Source organism: Myxocyprinus asiaticus, chromosome 17, assembly GCF_019703515.2.
Source record: "Myxocyprinus asiaticus isolate MX2 ecotype Aquarium Trade chromosome 17, UBuf_Myxa_2, whole genome shotgun sequence".
Lineage (NCBI taxonomy): Eukaryota > Metazoa > Chordata > Actinopteri > Cypriniformes > Catostomidae > Myxocyprinus > Myxocyprinus asiaticus.
In genome coordinates, this window is record NC_059360.1 from 46,348,831 (window position 1) to 46,368,682 (window position 19,852).

General features: G+C 33.9%; 1 protein-coding gene across 4 annotated transcripts in view; it reads left to right on the forward strand.

The window, feature by feature from the left end:
* The window catches only part of LOC127455228 (transcription initiation protein SPT3 homolog), a 160,565-nt gene extending 151,075 nt beyond the window's left edge, over window positions 1-9,490 (forward strand). The window contains exons 12-13 of one of the 4 annotated variants that reach the window (XM_051722934.1): window positions 8,200-8,265; window positions 8,353-9,490. In XM_051722934.1, the coding sequence (XP_051578894.1) occupies window positions 8,200-8,241 (42 nt within the window). In that variant the 3' untranslated portion in view covers window positions 8,242-8,265; window positions 8,353-9,490. Of the gene's footprint in view, window positions 1-8,199 lie in introns of all 4 variants that reach the window. The other 3 variants (XM_051722933.1, XM_051722935.1, XM_051722936.1) reach the window with 3 other exon arrangements.
* Window positions 9,491-19,852: the final 10,362 nt, after the last annotated feature.

Here is a 19,852-nt window from a genome sequence, read left to right on the forward strand (position 1 = left end):
TTAGAGCAAAGTTCCTCTCATAATCAACTATATATTACGTGTCAAACTGACAGGGTTTTGTTCTTGTGATACTTTAAAATCTGCTCTCATTGTTACGAAATGTATTATTGTAAGATGAATAAGCTTTAAGGGAATAGTTCACCTAGAACTGACAATTCTGTCATCATTTAATCACACTTGTGTCATTCCAAACCTTGTTTTGATTTTCTTTCTTCAACAAAACACAAAAGAAGACATTTTGAAGTATGTCCAAGCTGCTCTTGGTTGTGCAATGAAAGTGGGTTCCGATTAAGACTACAAAAATGACAAAAAGTACTCTGCATATATCATAAAAGCTGTCCTTATGACTCATATACTATATTTTTAGTCTTCTGAAGCCATATGATAGCCTTGTGTGAGAAACTCATCATTAAGTGAAAATCACAACTTGAAAGAGCACAGCTCGCCTGGTCTACATTTGTTGCACTTTTATGGGGCTTTTATTGGACTTTTTTTCTGAGCTTGACAGCCGCTGGTAACTGTTTAATTTCATTAAAATGGGTTTGAAACTACATGAGGGTGAGTAAATGATGACAGAAATTTCATTCTTGAAACCATCCCTTTGACTAGTGTATATATAATATATATATATAATATTTTTGGTCACTACTTAATTCCTGTATTTCCGTTTTTGTTATTTAATAGTTTTGATGACTTTACATTTATTCTAAAATGTACAAAATAGTATATATATATATATATATATATATATATATATATATATATATATATATATATATATATATATAATAGTATTTATATATAAACTATTTTGCACATTTTGTAAAGTCATCAAAACTATTAAATAACAAAAATGGAAATGCTAATATATATATATATATATATATATATATATATATATATATATATATATATATATATATATATATATATATATATATATATATATATATATATATATATATATATATATATATTAATTATATATATATATGTGTGTATATATATATATTAATATATATATATATATATATAATTAATATATATTTATATATATATATATATATATATATATATATATATATATATATATATATATATATATATATATATATTAGCATTTCCATTTTTGTTATTTAATAGTTTTGATGATATATATATATATATATATATATATATATATTAATTATATATATTAATAAATAAATAAAAAACAAATTTACACACCAATCTTTAAATCATTAAAAAAATAAAAAATAACAAAATAAAATAACATAAAAAAATAGCAGTTAAATAGTAAATAATCAAACTAAAATAATAAATATAGTAATAATAAAGCATGAGTTGATAAATCCGAATCTCGAACGACTGGCATTCTAACATTCACATCTTTTTCACATTATTTTTATTCATAAAGGACAACTTGACAGTTGTTCTTTTTTGATTATTTAATTTTGTTTCACGAATGGAGCAAGGGTTGTAGCACCAGTGACAAATTCTCTTTAAAGATGAATTTTCTAAGATGGTGTCAGTAGCATCACAAAACAAACACCACTAATCAGACTTCAATAAATCATACAATGAAGTCCATTTTTTTCAATAAAAATCATGAATGAACATTAAACAGTGTGACACAAATGACATATTTAAATGTACCATGTGAAAAAATACAGTTAAAATGTAACTTTTTCAACATTTATACAACAAAATTACTTTATGCACATTTGAGCAGCCTCTTCTTCCTTTGAACTTTGACCTTTGAGGTTCTTTTCCACAACTTTTTGTATTTTCAAAATACAGGATTTTAACACTGAACACAAATTAAATCAAGGGACAAACATTCTTTTTAAATTATTAATTACTTATTTTGTTTTGCTTTTTGGCACACTTGTTTGGCCAAAATGATTTAAAAAAATAACATAAAATAACTGTAAATGTCTTAGAAGCACTGAACCAGATGAAGTTGGCAATTGACAAATTCAAATATAGTTTCTAAAAAAATGTGTAAAACAATATAGAGTCAAACCGTTTCTTATTAGTTAATATATATACGTATATATGCTTAGACTTTTCTCTCTTTTTCCACAGTGTTTCAAGAAAATCATTAGTTCACATTATGCTACCAATGCAAATTCAACAGCTTGCACAAATAACCGCTAACATGTGGTGACCATTCACGCTAGTGAAGTGAAGGACAGACGATCGTGCGTCCAAAAAAGGCTTCCAGACCCCTGGCGGCCTTCCGTATCAACCGATCCCAGATTTCTGATCCATATGCTGTGCATTTAATCCCGAGATCATAATATATACGGGCAATAAAATCAGCAAGGGTCAGTCACTGTGCTACTGGAACGTGTTTTTATCGTGCTTCTGAACGGGAGACTCTGAAACCGCACGACCTCTTCCGTCTTGTCCTGTCAGCAGGCGGTATTTCATCAGAGAGCTGCTCTCCACACAGTGGCAGATTTTTTTTCTGTAGTTTGTCTTGGACCCCATCGACACAGTTTGCCCCTGCAGGGCTGCGGAGGGCCGTCGCGGCCTGCCACCCACTGCCAAGGCCAGAGGCGTGCCTAGATGAGCCGGGCCGCTCTGAACCTGAAGACCTCCATTGAGTGTTTCTTTAAGGGGGGGCGGAGGTCTTACTTAGCACTATTTAACTGCAGAATGAAGATTTATGAACGAACGAGTGGAAGCAGAGTTAGCAGAAGTACAAAGGTACAAAGGCCTCCGAACGTGTTTGCTTTGAATTTATATTCTCAGGCAGTGCTGTTAATGTAATTGAAAGAGAACTTTTTCAATTCCCTCTCATTACCGTTCATTCATATATTTGTTTGTTTTTTCAACTATGGGCACTTTTGGCCTTGTGGACTTTTATAAATTGAGCCCTCTTGACACTAGCAGTGTATTTATTGAATCTGTTTGTGTAATAGAGCCAAAAATATTACATTCAAATATGAAATGTACAGTATTTATGAATTTACAAAAAAAAAAAAAAAAAAAGATTTAATGGAATATAAAGTTTCAAAATGACATTCCAAAAGTGTTCAGTTAGTTTATTTCAGTTACTTTTGTATTTGATGTTCTTTTGAATTTATAACAGCCCTGATTGTTTAGAATGACAATTGATTTAAATTAATTCATTCAATTGAAGCGTTTGGCGTAAAAGGATAATACACTGTTTTTTTTATATGGTTAGATATGCTTTTGAACTCAAAATGTACAAAAAAATATATATAAATAAAATACCCTTGAAAATCATTTGCAGGTGGCAAATATTCCCTTTTAAAAGATAGAAAACCTTCAAATTAAATTTTGTTATTATTTACTCACCCTCACGTCGTTCCAAACCCATATGCCTTTCTTTTTTCGGTGGAACACAGAGAAATTTCGAAGAATGTAACTCTCTTATTTACAAGCAATTACAGTAGAGCTTTCAAGCTTTTTCAAACAATTTTCCTAGCTTTTCCCAGCTACTTTCCGTAAATAATGACTTAAATCATATGACCTGAAGCAGTGTTGGTTAAGTTACTTAAAAAGGTAATCCACTACAAATTACTTATGTATTTTACATATCTTAAAAACTGTAATCAGATTACTTTGCTGATTACTTCATCAAAGTAATCACATTACTAATTACTTTTAAGTTTACTTAAGTTACTTTCTGAAACACTTTTTTGCTGTCGCAGAAAAGCAAACAGACATGACCATGATTCATGTTTTAAATGTATTCTTCATAAATAATATTATTTTAGAAATATAATTTAGAATTAAATTAACATTTAAAAGAAATTAGAGGTTAATGTGTTACACTACTTTTTCCACTGAATGTAATTGGATTACATTAATTACTTTGTAATCAGATATTTCAATCAGAATTTAAATATAGCACGCAAGTCATACGGACTACTTTTATGGACTTTATGTTCTTTTTTAAGCTTAAAAATCTCCAGTCCCTATTCTTTGTAATTGCCTGGGAAAGAACGAACAGTACATTCTTCAAAATTTCTCCTTTTGTGTTCCACACAGAAAATAAAGACATACAGGTTCAGAACAACATATGGGTGAGTAAATGATGACATACTTCATTTCTGACACTGTTCCACACTGTACAGGAAGTAGAATCCTTAATTTTTTGCCGCCTGTTCCATTTTTACAGTATAAATAATTAGCTAACGGGAGGATGTGTAAATGAGATGCTTCACCAGGTCTCATGTGTACCTCATGTGTCAGTTCATAGAGGAAAGAACTCTTCTTTGAGATATATCTCAATTACTTCCTGTTGAACATGCCACATTATATATATATATATATATATATATATATATATATATATATACATACATCAGGGTGGATTTCATGGCTATTTATTTTCAAGATCTTTAGGGGATCACTCTTGGTCAGCTTCCGGAAGGATGTGTATTTTCATGTTGGAAAAAAAGGCTGAAATGTTGTGCAAAACTGGTGTAGAGTTCAGAATGTGCTGAGCTGGAAAAATCCGGTATTTAATAAAGCACCATTCATAAGCATCGGTTAAGCATAGTAAAGAAGACTTGAATCAATAAATGCAATACATTTCAAGAGTTAAATGCCTAAGTTTGATAATTAGGTTGAAGGGTTTGTTCAAATCCATAATTCAAAGAATGATCAATGGAAATAGTGAGTCATGCCTTAACAATCACCACAAATTAATTAAGCGTAAATCGAAATATGCATCCAGTGCAGTCGGTGTAAGATGTCAAACAGAAGTCGTACAGTGTAACAGATACAGGTGTAAACAGTCTGTTTCTGGACTCTAGGATCATATGTTCATCTGCTCCTTGTTCCCTGATTAGAAATCTGCCTTGTAGTGTGCTGATCCTATAATTTGACTTGAAGATAATTACAGAAAGAAACAGAAGTCGCAAGCAAATCAAGAGAAGACATTTCAGCTTTGATATGCGTGAATCTCGCTTTATGAGTTCCAGGTTTTCCGATGTGAACTGAAAGCTTTCACAATATCCTTCTCTCTCACTCGTGTTTTTGTCATTTTTTGCAGCCAGTTCATGTTTCTAGGCCTGTATCTAGTTTTTCTCGTCTGTTTTCCATGCAAAACTCTGTACTGTCTGGAAAATGGTTTACATTTACATTAACTGCTGTTAAAAAACCAGACAAACCAAGAGAGGACAGCATAGTATGAATGCAAAAAAACAAACTGTATTGCATGGAGGACGCTGCCAGCAGTCGATGAGGAAATTAAATGACATATGTAATAATCTACCACCTGAGTGTCTGTGGATTGTGTGGGCTTACACCTCTTCTATCTCATTCATATGGATCAGCGACTGAACCCTCAAACACATAACTCGTTTTTACCCAGAATGATGCACTATTTATTGGTATGGTACAATCTTTGCAATTTCCTTTTTGTAAAAGTGCAACTCTATCTGTCTGTTTACAAAGACGAACACATTACGACACTTGTTATTTTTATATGTTACCCGTGACTGAGAGCAGTGATGATTTCATAAAAAAAAATCTGATTTCTGGTTCTGTTGGCAGAAAGATGTTATTCTGAATTTTGTCCTTAAATAAATGTAATTATGTTTGTTTGACCACTTTTTGTTTGATGTTAAGGTGAACAGCATACGTTGCTAACTAAATGAGAACGTCACATTCAGTGTAATTTTTCTAATATGATTCAATGACAAATAATGATGTCCACAATGATACGAAAAATGACAAATCAGTTAAAAAATCTAGTTTGAAAGCAAATTCTTTGAAATGTTATCTTAGCATTTTTTATCAATGTTTATACCATTTTTAACAAAAGATTTCAATTTCCATGCCATATAAAGGTTAAATGTTATCTATAATTATTTGATATTTTCTACTCTGTGATGTCATTTCCTGTTTTTATGGCTTTCTTGTTGTATTTTGGTTACACCAAAAAAGCTTTTAAAATATAAAAAAAAATTTTAATAACAAAGCTCATTTTTTAAGAAATAATATATATATATATAAAAAAAAAACAATCAAGAATTTTAGCCTTATAATGAAGTATTTTGTTCATTACGATCCTTACTGGTGATATTTTTTTTATTTTAACCCTGTAGAGCCTGACATACGAAGGAGTTATCAGAAAATGCCATTTTTTAACATCAAACTGTTTTTAGTACCGTTAGACAAACTATTAAAAATGTTGCATGTTTTTTTTATTATTTTATTTTATATATATCATATTTTTTTTTCCTCCCCTTTTCTCCCCAATTTTGGAATGCCCAATTCCCAATGCGCTCTAAGTCCTCGTGGTGGCGTAGTGACTCAGTCTAGGTGGCGGAGGATGAATCTCAGTTGCCTCCGCGTCAGAGACTGTCAATCCACACATCTTATCACGTGGCTTGTTGAGCGCGTTACCGTGGAGACATAGCGCGTGTGGAGGCTTCACGCTATTCTCCGCGACATCCACGCACAACTCACCACGCGCCCCACCGAGAGCGAACCACATTATAGCAATCACGAGGAGGTTACCCCACGTGACTCTACCCTCCCTAGCAACCAGGCTAATTTGGTTGCTTAGGAGACCTGGCTGGAGTCACTCAGCACACCCTGGATTCGAACTCGCGACTCCAGGGGTGGTAGTCAGTGTCTTTACTCACTGAGCTACCCAGGCCCACTTTATGTATCATATTTGATAGACTAGTCTTTAAAGGTCATTATCCTCCTGAGGTCCAGCAATTCATTTATGTGTAGGACATTTGTTATTGAAGTTTTTCTTAACCCATACATGCTACAGTGGTAAATCTTGGGGAATTATCAGAGGACTCCCTGGGCTTTTCAGAGATACCAAATGTTTGAGAGTTTGACCATGACAACTTCCTCTCCTTAATCTATAAATATGGATTGAAATGCATCACAGTTCAGTTCAGCACATCAAATACAACATGAATAAAATATACTTTTTTCAATAAACAATTTTTATCATAAGTATTTTATGCATCAAACACTATATTGACATTTAAAAAAGGGGAAATTGTGGTAAGATGACATCATAATAGATTATAATGTAAAATAATAACATCTTTGTAATGGCTGCACATATGAAAATACACAGAAATATTAGTTCACACTTCAAATATATCTTATAAAAAGAATATGTCAGAATTTTCAAAGCTCTGTGATTGTTTTTGTGGTAGGCAAGAATGTAATGTAATGATGATTGAGAGATACACCTCAAAAGTCTGTTGTATCATATTTTATACATGGATTTCAACAGGCTTTTTCAATAAAATAATATACAAAATTTTAACCAAGCACAAGTTGCTTATATTCTGCAAATACACATTTTAAAATATCAGTAACAATATAATAATTACTGTCACTTTTATTTTATTAAAATAAGCTGTTATTTATCCCAACATAAGTCACTTTTTGCAAAAGTCCATCACCATTTTAAATAGATCGATATAAACATTGAAACCACTTTTTTTCCACAAATAACGTGAAAAATGGTGCCATAAACGTGTGAAACTTACATACCATAGGTCACACGGCTTTATAGGGTTAAGCCCCACAAAAAATATAAAAATAATTTTATTTCAGAAATTGAAAAGAGGTTTGTCACATAATTTACGTAATTTACTCTATGAATGGCATTGACCCAATATTGAATAGGATTTTGGCATCCTTCATAACCAGTTTTCAGAAAACATAAAAATTATATATTATTATGTTTTAAATTTATTATTCAGACAAAAATATTTTAATCACAACATATTTGCAACCTAGTTCACATATTTTATTTCGGAACATATAACAACTAGGTTTCAAATATGCTATGTGATTCAGATATTTTCGCCTGAATAATATGTTTAAAATAAACAGAAAATATATATAATAATATATAATTCCTGAGTTTTTATCCTCACAATTACACCCCTGTGACATTCTGCACGTCTACCATTCAACAAATCAGCCTGCTGTTTCCCCCGAACAGATTCATAAACCACTTGTTAACCACACTTGTTGTGTATCTGTGTTTCTAATAGAGGAGGATGGTGTGTCGCAACCCACACAACCAGAAATACTTGGAGAAAAAAAAAGCGTCACATTCCAGGCTGTGTCGTCTGAAACCGGAAAACAAGATCCGGCCTTCAGCCTCTGAGAAAGTCGAGTGCTAATTCATAACAGATCTCATTCTCTCCTCTGCTGTTTCCCCAACAGAGTTCCTACCGCAGGAACGGCATGACTTTCCTGGCCTGCTGAGGTGAATGGAGGGATCCAACAGAGGTGGGCTTTCTGTCCGTGAGGGTCTCCTGCCCGTCTTCCCTCATCTGTCTGCTCATTTTGTTTGTGTCGGTGTGTCTTTGTTTACAGATCTGGACAGGAAATCCTGCAGCGCTGTGGAGTCTGCCGGAAATCTGGATGACATCATTTGGTTTCGTTGATGTTCATGTAAATTACAGTAATACAAGTTTCTGTTTTTGATATGTTTATTTGTATCTATTTTTAGCTAATTGCAAAAATTTCAGAATAACTTTTTTTTTTTTTTTTTTTTTTTTATCTTTTTGAAAGTTTTGATGATGTGTAGAATTTGTTCCTGATGTTTTTTTGCTGTTGTTTAAAATGTTGGGAAAAGAAAACACTTTTCTTTTGATGCTTTGTTACTTTACAGGTTTATTTTTATTTTATTTTTTTACAAGTGTAATGTCTTTCCTTTGTGTTAAAGTTCAGTAAACAATTTTTGTTCGATTATTTTTTTTATTTTGTATTTTGTATTTTTTTTTTTTGCTTTGCATTTTTAAATTCTAGGAATATGCAATAAAATGTGTTATATGTTTTAAAGCATTTAATATTTAGGTTCACCATCTCAAAAGAAAGAAACGTTGATATATACCATGGTACTGAATGATTACCATATTCATGTACCTTGGTATTTACGTGGTACTTTGAGGTTTTTCGAAGAATATCATTGTATTAACATGGTACTTATTGGTACATTTCAGGACAAATTCATCACTTTAAAAGACTACTGTGATGATGTTAGATACCATGGTATATACTTTATACTTTGATATATACCATGGTACTGTATTGATTATCCAAATTCATAAAATGGAGTATTTACTTGGTTCTACATGTAATATGAAAGAATACCTTGTTCTGGGTTCCCACACTCTTAGAAAACCAGGAAATATCAGAGAAGTTTAAAATTAAGGTGTTCAAGCCTCAACAAGTTAAGGAAATGATTACAGTTTTAAAAAGTCATGTACATTTCTATAGTAAATATGCAGTATATTTTGGTAAGACTTTACAATAAGATTCTATTCTTTAACATAAGTGAATGAACTAACAATGAACAGTAAGGTTTACAGCATTTATTAATCTCAGTTAATGCTAATTTATCAAAATACTGTAGTTCATAATGCATTAATGTTAACATATAAAACTTTTCATGTTAAAATGTAGCAGTCTACAGTATTTTTAAATTAACATCAACCAAGATTAACAAGTGCTGATAAAGTATTGTTCATTATAAGTTCATGTTAATTAATGTAGTTAACTAAGGTTAACAAATAACAAACTTTTTTTTATGTGTGTAATTGCTAAAAAAAAAAAAATAAATTTAATCTGTATTGTTAAAAATTAAATCGAGGTTGCATTGAGACTCTTACAATGGTAGTGAATGGGGCCAATTTTTAAGGGTTTAAAGGCTTATAATTTAAAATGTAATTTTAATATAAAAACTCTTACATTAATTCTTCTGTTAAAAGTAGTTTATTATTTGAGCTGTAAAATTGTTTAAATCGTTTTTGCGGGATTAAAGGGTTAATGGCGTTTCAGTAAAACTGGATGTAACTTCACACAGAAAAGGTCAGTAAGAGATTTTATCACACTAAAATCATGTTAAACATGCATATTGTTTATGTCTTGTGGCTATACTTTTGAAACTGTGAGTATTTTAGTGTTTACGGATTGACCCCATTGACTTCCATTGTAAGTGCCTCACTGTAACACAGATTATTGCTTTTTATCAAAGAAAAGGAGGGATGAGTCGAAATTAATTTTGTCATAATCAGTGTTAACCCACAAATGCTGCTGATTGAGCTTAACTTGTATTGAACCTGGAATATTCCTTTTAAAAGCATTGCTTTTCATCCTTCGATGAATGGACCAATCAGAGCTCTAGATTCTTCGATGTGCAGTGGAGGAGGACCTTAACATCAGTAAACCACAAGTGTACGCTGCAGCGCATGACTTCATTCTCGATGAGTTCCTCGAGTTAGACACACTGACTTTGAGGTTTACCAAGCACAGGTATCAAATAAACACCAGTGATATTGTTTCCAAAACGTACGCGTCTGCTAGCGTGGAACGCTCTGACAGTTATGAATGAGCACACTGCAGCTTAGTGTCATACGGATTTAATGTCACCTTAAAGACACAGGGGCCAATTTATCGCCACAGGTCAGTGAGAGTTTGTGGCTTTGCATTTACATCTGAGATGAGATCAGTCAGATTGAAAAAAAAAAAAAAAAAAGCAGGGTTTTCTTTGTGAAATGTGTTAAAGGGATAGTTCACCCAAAAATTAAAATTCTCTCATCATTTACTCACCCTCATGCCATCCCAGATGTGTATACATTTCTTTCTTCTGCTGAACACAAACAAGATTTTTAGAAGAATGTTTCAGCTCTGTAGGTCCATACAATGCAAGTCAACAGAGTCTAGAACTTTGAAGCTCAGAAATCACGTAAAGGCTGCATAAAGGTAATATATATGACTCCAGTGGTTTAATCCATGTCTTCTGAAGAGATTTGATAGCTGTGGGTGAGAAACATGTGGGTGATAAATATTTAAGTCTTTTTTTTGTTTGTTTTACTATAAATTCTCCTAAACATGAGAAGAATGTGAAAGTGGAGATTTATAGTAAAAAAAGGACTTAAATATTGATCTGTTTCTCACCCACACCTATCATATCACTTCAGAAGACATGGATTTAACCACTGGAGTCGTATAGATTACTTTTATGCTGCATTTATGTGCTTTTTGGAGCTTCAACGTTTTGGTCACCATTCACTTGCATTGTGAGCACCTACAGAACTGAAAAGAAAGAAGAAAGTAAGTCACATCTGGGATGGCATGAGGGTGAGCAAACGATGAGAGCACTCTCATTTTTGGTTAACCTATCCCTTTAAGAACTCAAAGGTCAGCCTGCTCACATGTTGTCTTGTGTTTGATCATGATGCCCTCTGTGGGACTTCAGCTGCCATTCCCAGAACTGAGAAACTGCTCAAATCATGTGACAAATGCTCCTTGAAAGCTTCTACATCCTAGTTAGGCATTTGTTATAGGGTCATTTATACAATTTGTTGACTTTTAAGGTCCCATTACAAGTTATGATATTTGTAATGTTTTGCATTAATTAATGGTAATTAATTACTGCATTAATGTGTTGTAATTGTAATGCTACACACTCTCCATACAATTAAGTATGTAAAAGTTATTACATTCTCTTAATAGCATATATATATATATTCTTTTGTGGTGAATGTGTAATTTCAACACTGATTGTGGAGGTTCCGATGGAGTAATCAGTCACCCTCACCTGAACCCTCTCTCTCTCTCTCTCTCTCTCTCTCTCTCTCTCTCTCTCTCTCTCTCTCTCTCTCTCTGTCTGTCTGTCTGTGTGTGTGTGTGTGTGTGTGTGTGTGTGTGTGTGTGTGTAAGGCTGGAAAGTCCGAATCATTTTAGTGAATCGGTTCTTTTTGAGACAGTTTAAAATAAATTTCCCTTATATTTAGCATTGCCAAATATATATTTTGAGGTGTTGTGTTTATAGGCCCTATTTGAAATACACACACACACACACATTCTGGCCATTGTTTTCCTTTAATTTGTAGCTCTAAATCAACTTTTACACATAGTTATGTGGGTAGTTGAAATTGAATTTCAAGCATTGTCAGCAGTGTTCTATACCGTTAAAACTATCTAAAACTATTTTAAACATCATTTTCTTATTTAGTGTAACTTTAATGGGTAACATGGTTGTATTTGTTAACATTAGTTAACTACATTAGTTAACATGAACTAACAATGAACATTACTTAATCTTAGTTAATGTTAATTTCTATATATAATAGTCCATTTTAACATCAAAAATGGTAAAAGTTAACATTAGCTAATACAATATGAACAAGCAATAAACAATTGTGTTTTTATAAATTGACATTAGCCAAGATTAAGAAATGCTGAAAACAGTATTACACATTGTTAATGATACCTAATGCAAACCTTGTTGTAAAATGTTACCCAGTAATTACCATACTTGCAGTTTCCATGACCTCATATTAACTGAGACACTGGTTTATTTGTACTTCTAGAAAAAAGTTGAAAGGTGATCAAAATAAGGTGTCACTACACATAAAACACACATATTCCCTTATGCATGCATGTGCATTTTAAACGAAAAACTATTGGACATGTTATCTGTCATCTACTGAGCTACAGTATAGTGCTTAAAATAAATCTGCTCATCACGTTTGCAGTGGTTCTAGGATGTTTTCAAGTTATGCCAATTTTCACACCGGGGGCCCACTTTCATGATTTCACCTATGGCCTCACAAACCCACGGGGCCGACCCTGATTGTAGTAACCATGACTGGAGTAACCCTGGTTCATTTTTGAATGTCAGTATCAGGTGATGTTATTGAATTTAGTTAACTACTTAGCTTAGCAAGGCTCAGTTTCAAAGTAGCCTCCCCAACACTGCACGTAATTATGATATTTATGACTCCACTTGAAGGCTGCACATGCTTTTTTTTTCTTGTTTCTCTCAATTCATTCATTTAAAATCCTGGCAATACAACTGCTTTGATCTGAAAGTAATTTGGTCAGTAATTGATTTAAAATGCTTACGTTTGAATTCATTGTTAGATGTTGAAGTAGCTAACAATATTTCAAAATATACACAAGTTAATTAGGTCATTCTTCTTTTGCTTGCCTTTAAAGGTTTTTGAAAAGTTACTCAACCAAATCGCTGTTCAGTGTATCAAACTCGTTGTGTTTGACTATTTCTGAATTTGCAAAAATTACTATTGAACTTAAAGGGATAGTTCACCCAAAAATGTAATTCTGTCATCATAGGGGCAGTGGTGGCTTGGTGGTTAAGGCTCTGGGTTACTGACTAGATGGTCAGGGGTTCAAGCCCCAACACCACCACAATGCCACCGTTGGGCCCTTGAGCAAGGCCCTTGACCCCATCTGCTCCAGTGACCCTGTGCTCTGACCCCAGCTTGGCTGGGATATGCGAAAACTTTAGGGGCAGTGGTGGCTCAGCAGTTAACTGGGTTACTGATCAGAAGGTTGGGGGTTCAAGCCCCAGCACCACCAAGATGCCACTGTTGGGCCTTGACCCTATCTGCTCCAGGGGTGCTGTATCATGGCTGACCCTGCACTCTGACCCCAGCTTAGCTGGAATATGTGAAAATAAAATAATTTCACTGTATATGTGCAAAATGTATAATGTGTGATAAATAAAATTATTATAATTATTTATTCACCCTCATGTTGTTTCAAATCTGTATGACTTTCTTTCAATAGTGGAACACAAAAGGAAATATTTGGCAGAATCACAGCCTCAATCTACTGTCAGCCCACAGATTCACACCCCTACTGCTTGCTGTTTCAAATAGTAAAAAAAAAAAATTGTATGCTAGTATTGTGTCATAGCTAGTGTGTGTACCTGTAGCATCATCATCATCATCTCTCGCCCCCTCTTCTTTGGTTTCATCCAGTTTTATGTTTTCAGATAACAGATAATTCTGATGTACCGTCCCAAACGTCTTTAATGTGTCCACATATTTCTGTCAGCACCTTATAAACGTCCCACACTGAAATCTCCATGATGTTTCAAGGTGTTCGCAGTGAGCTCGGCATATTGAAGTGTAGATCCTCGTAAATTTACCCACGTGAAATCCCAGAGCTTTCCTCTGAGGAGATAGACAGAGATTTATGAGAACTGAAGTGATCTGACAGTCTGCCTTTTTTATTATTCACCAACTCATGTCTGTTTACTGCATTAGTGCTCCATGCCAGTCAAGTGCACTGCAAGTTTTTGAGTACTGATCAAAGCGCACAAAGTTAACTTTGATTCTGATAGATATTGTAAATGCTAAAAACGTTTCTATTTTTAGCATTTTACACCTTTTAGTTTACATTGTGTGTCTAATTCAGAGGTTTTGACCATTGATCGGGGCTATGTGAAATGTTTGTTTATTCATACGGTTTTTCCCCCAGAGTGTGCTTACAATTTTTTTAACATAAAAAAATAAACGTTGTAATATAATTAAGTATTTTATGGCCTTTTGACACTTTCTATCTAAGCCTTAAATATACCTTACTTTTTTTCTTTTTTTTTTTTTTTTTTGGCTATGCCTTTAAGACTTCTACGTAAAATGATGTGCTGCTGCACTTACTCGCGAGCAGAGGGTTTGCTGTCGGGTCCCATATAGTTTACACTGTCCCATCCTACAGCACCAGTCTCTTGGCAAATCCTGCTTTACATTGTGACAGGTTTGCAAAAAAAAAAAAAAATTTATGTTTATATGTGTCATGCAAATGTATCTCCATAATGCTTTATTTATTTATAATTTTTTTTCAAATGTATAATTATTTGCTGTTATTGTTGTAACCTTTGTTACATTAATATCAACCTTACTCTGCTAACTTTTTTAAGAAGGTAAAATCAAGTAAGATTAACTAAGATTTTAGAAAAGCTGCATGAACAAAACACTTAATAGCTATTCGACTATATATATATATATATATATATATATATATATATATATATATATATATATATTTTTTTTTTTTTTTTTTTTTCAGCCATGATGGTTTCTGAAGTATTTTTCCCATAAATTTCCAATAAATAAAATAGTTCTAAGCCATGAACCAAAAAAACAAAAACAAAAAAAACAAACCCAGCTCCGAGGTGAACCACAACATTACAAACTTTGATTTAAAGCAAAAAAAAAAAAAGTATTTGAAAATTGGACAAAAAAACAAAGGTACAAGATTATGTCCTTAACGTCTTTAATGAGGGAATGAACTACAACCCCATTAGGCATTGCGAATGACGTAATCAAATGAAAAATAATGAAAGAATATAAAACTATTTATATTGCAAAATATTCAGATTCATATATAGTGCATCATGGGAGTGGGCGGTCGCTGCAGAGCTCTTTTGGCGTGCTTTGTTTGCTTCGATTCTCTGATTGGTGGATCTTTCTCCTCAGGATCATAGGTAGTGTAGTTCTTCAGCACAAATACCGCTATTAAAGCAATTTGTTTCAAAGGGATTGAAATAACGCAGGCTGATGGCTTCAACAGAAGCATATACCATCGATTAACAACAACTGAGCTCACGGTAGATCAGTCTTTAATGGTTTAGAAGTTAACGTTAAAAATCGATTCCCCTATGAAAAAAATTAAAGGAATATTTACTTCCAGACTAGATTGTTGCGCTCTTGAACCACCTATCTGACGTCAGCCGAAAAGGAAAGTCGTTTCAGAGTTGTAGCGTGTTACTAGATTTTGATGAAAGATTGCATAGCAATATTAAGAAAACAAATAAGGTTAATTCAGGTTTAACAAATCTGGCTGGCTGCTTTTACACTGCACACAGCAAAGAAATTTTGTCTTTGCTTCAGTCCACAGTGTCAAGCATTAAAACTATCCCTACAGCTTGTGTGTGCATGATGCAGCAACCAAAACCTTCTGTCTGACTCTTTGCATGTGAAATCCATCTGCGGTTCACTGATGTCACTACCACACACGGCCTGTCGCTTATGAGCCTCTCCCTGGACAGCAGTCTCACCTGCATATAGCATGTCACAGCCAATGTGCTTTCACGGTCAGGACACGGGGCTTGTCAGGTCATCGCTGCTGTGAGTTATAGCTCACTACCGAAGACAGAAGCGGGAATTTAGTTATCTGTTAAAGCAATGTGCTTCTCTATGATTCTCATTCCAGAGCACTGTAGAAGTGATAAAATAGTGTAGCTGTAGGCCATGACCTCATGTTTTTTTACTCTCATGGACAGACAGTCTGGGTTTTACCAATTGTAATGTCACCCATACGTTGAGATTCTGAACATGTTTGGTTTTTATCGACGTTGCCAGATGTATTCCAGTGCCATGATTGCTCGAAACCCATTTGAATTTATATTTTAAAACAATAAGTTAAAACAAAGTCTTTCTAGCAAGTCAGTCCACTGTCGGCCATCTTTGGAACCCCGGTAGGCTATTTCCAGTCATGCCATTATTTGGTAGAGATGGGCCACTTCTATTCAAATGAATGGGAGAAATTGGAACGCTCAATCAAGGAGCTCTGAGTGCCCAACGGTCAACAGATGTAGAAAGAAAGTCCCGCCTTACAGTTAAAAGAGCCAATCACCTTTTAGATGCAGACATCACATGTCAATCATCTCTAGCATGCGCATGCGCATTAGCTATACAAGCCGGGGAAATGGCATTTTTAGCATAATTTGGTAAAGAATCACAATTTATGATACTAGTATTGTCAGATTTGACTGCTGATTTAGAATATGTTCCTTGATCATAATCTTGACCAACCGTTTTTGAGATTTTGGTCTTTCTCCATTCAAGCAGATAGGAGCTGCACTGGCATGACTGGAAATAGTGTCCCGAGAGCGTTCCAAAGATGGCCGACATTGGACTGACTTGCTAGAAAAACTCTGGTTATTCCAGCGCCATGATTGCTCAAAAAACATTCAAATTTGTATTTTTAAGTAAAAATCTCAAATGGTGCAGCTTGTTGAAGAGGGGTGTTTTATTTATTTTTTATTATTTTTTTATTTTTTTACTTTTCTAAGCATTCAGACTTACGATTTTCACCTTACTGATGATAAACAGGGCAAGAAAATCCCATAGACTTGCATTAAAGGTGGTGCCGAGCCATATCTAGAGACCTAAAGTACTTGTTTCTTGTTTATTAATATGAAATCATAAGCTCCAGATTCCCAACATGTTCCGCCGTTTTCTAGATTACATTTCTTGTGTAAACCTTTCAACCATTCAACCCCAATGAGTAAAGCAAATCCTTTTATATCCAAAACCCGGAAACATTTACAATCATCAACCACAAGTAAAATAAAGTAATACCCTTTATTTACACTCAGTAATACACGCCGATGCTTTCTGCTACTATTGTGTTTTTGCAATGTAGCACACGTTAAACAACTGTTTATTTTTCTAGATTTCTGCTAGACACATCACATTAACAGACTTTCAGTCCTGCTTTCTAGCATCAACTGGTCATTCAAGATTGAGATTCTCCTGTTAAAGAAGAACAACGACAAAAAATTGGTGACAATGATAAAACTTTTATATATAATATATAAAGAATAGTTATTCTTAAAGCATTACAATTCAGTTCAATTGTAATACATATCCTTAGCAATTTGTATGCTCTAAATTGTAATTGTAACCCCAATTATGATGCGTTATAATACTTTCCTATTCATAATTATAACTTGAAAGTGTATCAGGCATCCAGTAGCCCATGTTGCCCATGCCAAATCCTTGCTCTTGTGATACTAGTTAATTATAAATACAGAAAAAAGTGTTGCCCTGAAATATGAAGCTACATTATCACCAGTCAACGTTGTCGCCCCAATGGTAGAAAAACTTGTTGCAGTTTCTCACATGCCAAGACTGCCATATGAAGGGGAACATGAGTGTTAAGTAAACTATATGCAATCTGAGCTCTTGGTCTTGCTGCATGTATTTGTGTTCACATAAGTGAAGTATTCAGCTGCAGCTCATGATAACAGACACTCATCAGAGGATCTTTGTTCGTTTGCGGGTCTGGGGTCTGATGTGAGACACAGAGAGTGATCGCTTTACAGTGAGTAATGAGAGCTGACAGGCACAACATGTGAAAATGTCACAGCTGAACTGTGAAAATAAACAGCTGTAAATGAGAGACGTTGAAGTCTGTGCGGCTGCTTTTAATCTCCAGGTAGATTTAATCCTGTTTAATCCCATTATGTTCATGTCTGAAGACCTCAAAGCTGACAAACATGAACTAAATGTCACAAAACTCTTAGTTCTTATAGCATTAATAATTTGCTCAAAATGAATCTCAGTAACACAGATACCATTTTTGACTGTTTATTTATCACATTTTTTTTTTCTTAAGATTTTCTTTTGTTTTTGCTGATTTGAAAATCTGATTTATTTTTAATTTGTGGGGCAGAAACTATATTTACGGGTTACCTAACTTTTTTTTTTTTTTTTTTTTTTTTACGTTTAAAAATATTTTTAGCCTATAAGATTCACACATTTCAATTTCATAACAAAATTCCATCAAATTGAATTGTCCAATGTTTAAAAAAATTTTTTCATTAATAAATCATTAATAAAATATTTATTTTATTTTATTAAATATTACAAAAATTAATCTGATGTAATTTTGTTGTGAAATTTAAATGCGTAATTCTTACAGTTATTGTTGTTATTATTATTATTATTATTATTATTATTATACATATTTCTAGTGTTCTTTTCTTAACATTTTCTTTTGTTTTCACTGATTTGAAATGTGGTCCAGAATCTGGATGAGATCTCTGATCGGGAACATAACCTGCCCCAGAGCAGGTTAACCGATTAGCGTACGTTACTATGGCGAGGAACCCCGATGAAAGCCTATCCACTTTACTGGTACCCAAGGGCATAGATTTGGCTTCAACACTGGGCGGGGGGTTACAGTGTGAAGAACGTACATGTTTGTACTTGCTTGTTTTGATTATTGGGGGGTTACCTCCCCCCACCCCATCCCCCCTGGAAACTATGCCTCTGCTGGTACCGTGAATTCAGAGTTTCCTTAAACTAAGTTTAAACTTATCAAGCTAGCTGCTTAATCCTGCTTTGTGACATAGGCCACTGGTCTCATGACAAGTTAGTAATAATATAATAATAATAGTACAAGATGGTGAAATCATAAGAAACCGTACGAGTTGGCTCATACATAAGCGTACAACTTTCAATCCCAAAGAGAAAAATAAAGGAACCAGCAAACAATATCATTATGATTTTTCTGAAGTTCAACCCCTTACCCAAACTGTCTGTATGGGAATAAAAGTTGTACCTTTTTACACATGCCAAGTCGTACGATTTCTTACAATTTTACCATTGCGTACAAATTATTATGAGTTGACGTTAGACTATGTTGGATGCTGCCTTAATATTTGGCTAAATAAGGCATCTTTAAAGACTGCATGCTAACATTTTGAAACAGCCTTTGCATCGCAGATATGATGCCTTAAAAGGCAGCCTATGTAGGCAGCTCACTAGGTTTAGGAACAGAACATGCCTGTAAACAATAAACATCCTAACAGTGTATCAGATCGAGTGCAGTTTCCTCTTTATCCATGTTATTGTCTGTTTTCTTTCTCTGGATTGAATTACAGTATATAGTAAAAATTGATTACTGGCATTTCAAGCAGTCTTGAATTACAGACATATCTTTGCATTCTATCATCCCTAGAATATACGAGCCACATCTCTCATGTATTAAACTCTGACTGGCTAAGTATTTTGTAATAGCATTTTTCTCATGCCATGAATATTTGCTGCATTCAGAATTGCTTTGGGTCTGTTATAACCCACTCTCTGTGTGTGTGTGTGTGTGTGTGTGTGTGTGTGTGTGTGTGTGTGTGTGTGTGTGTGTGATGGGGACTATGTTGTCATACAGAGACAGCAGATGCTATAAAATTGGAGACAGTCCATTTTTTGGGAGCGCTGGCTCTCATCAAAAGCTCAGTGTCTCTTTTTGCGAACAGAAAAAGGGCCATGAT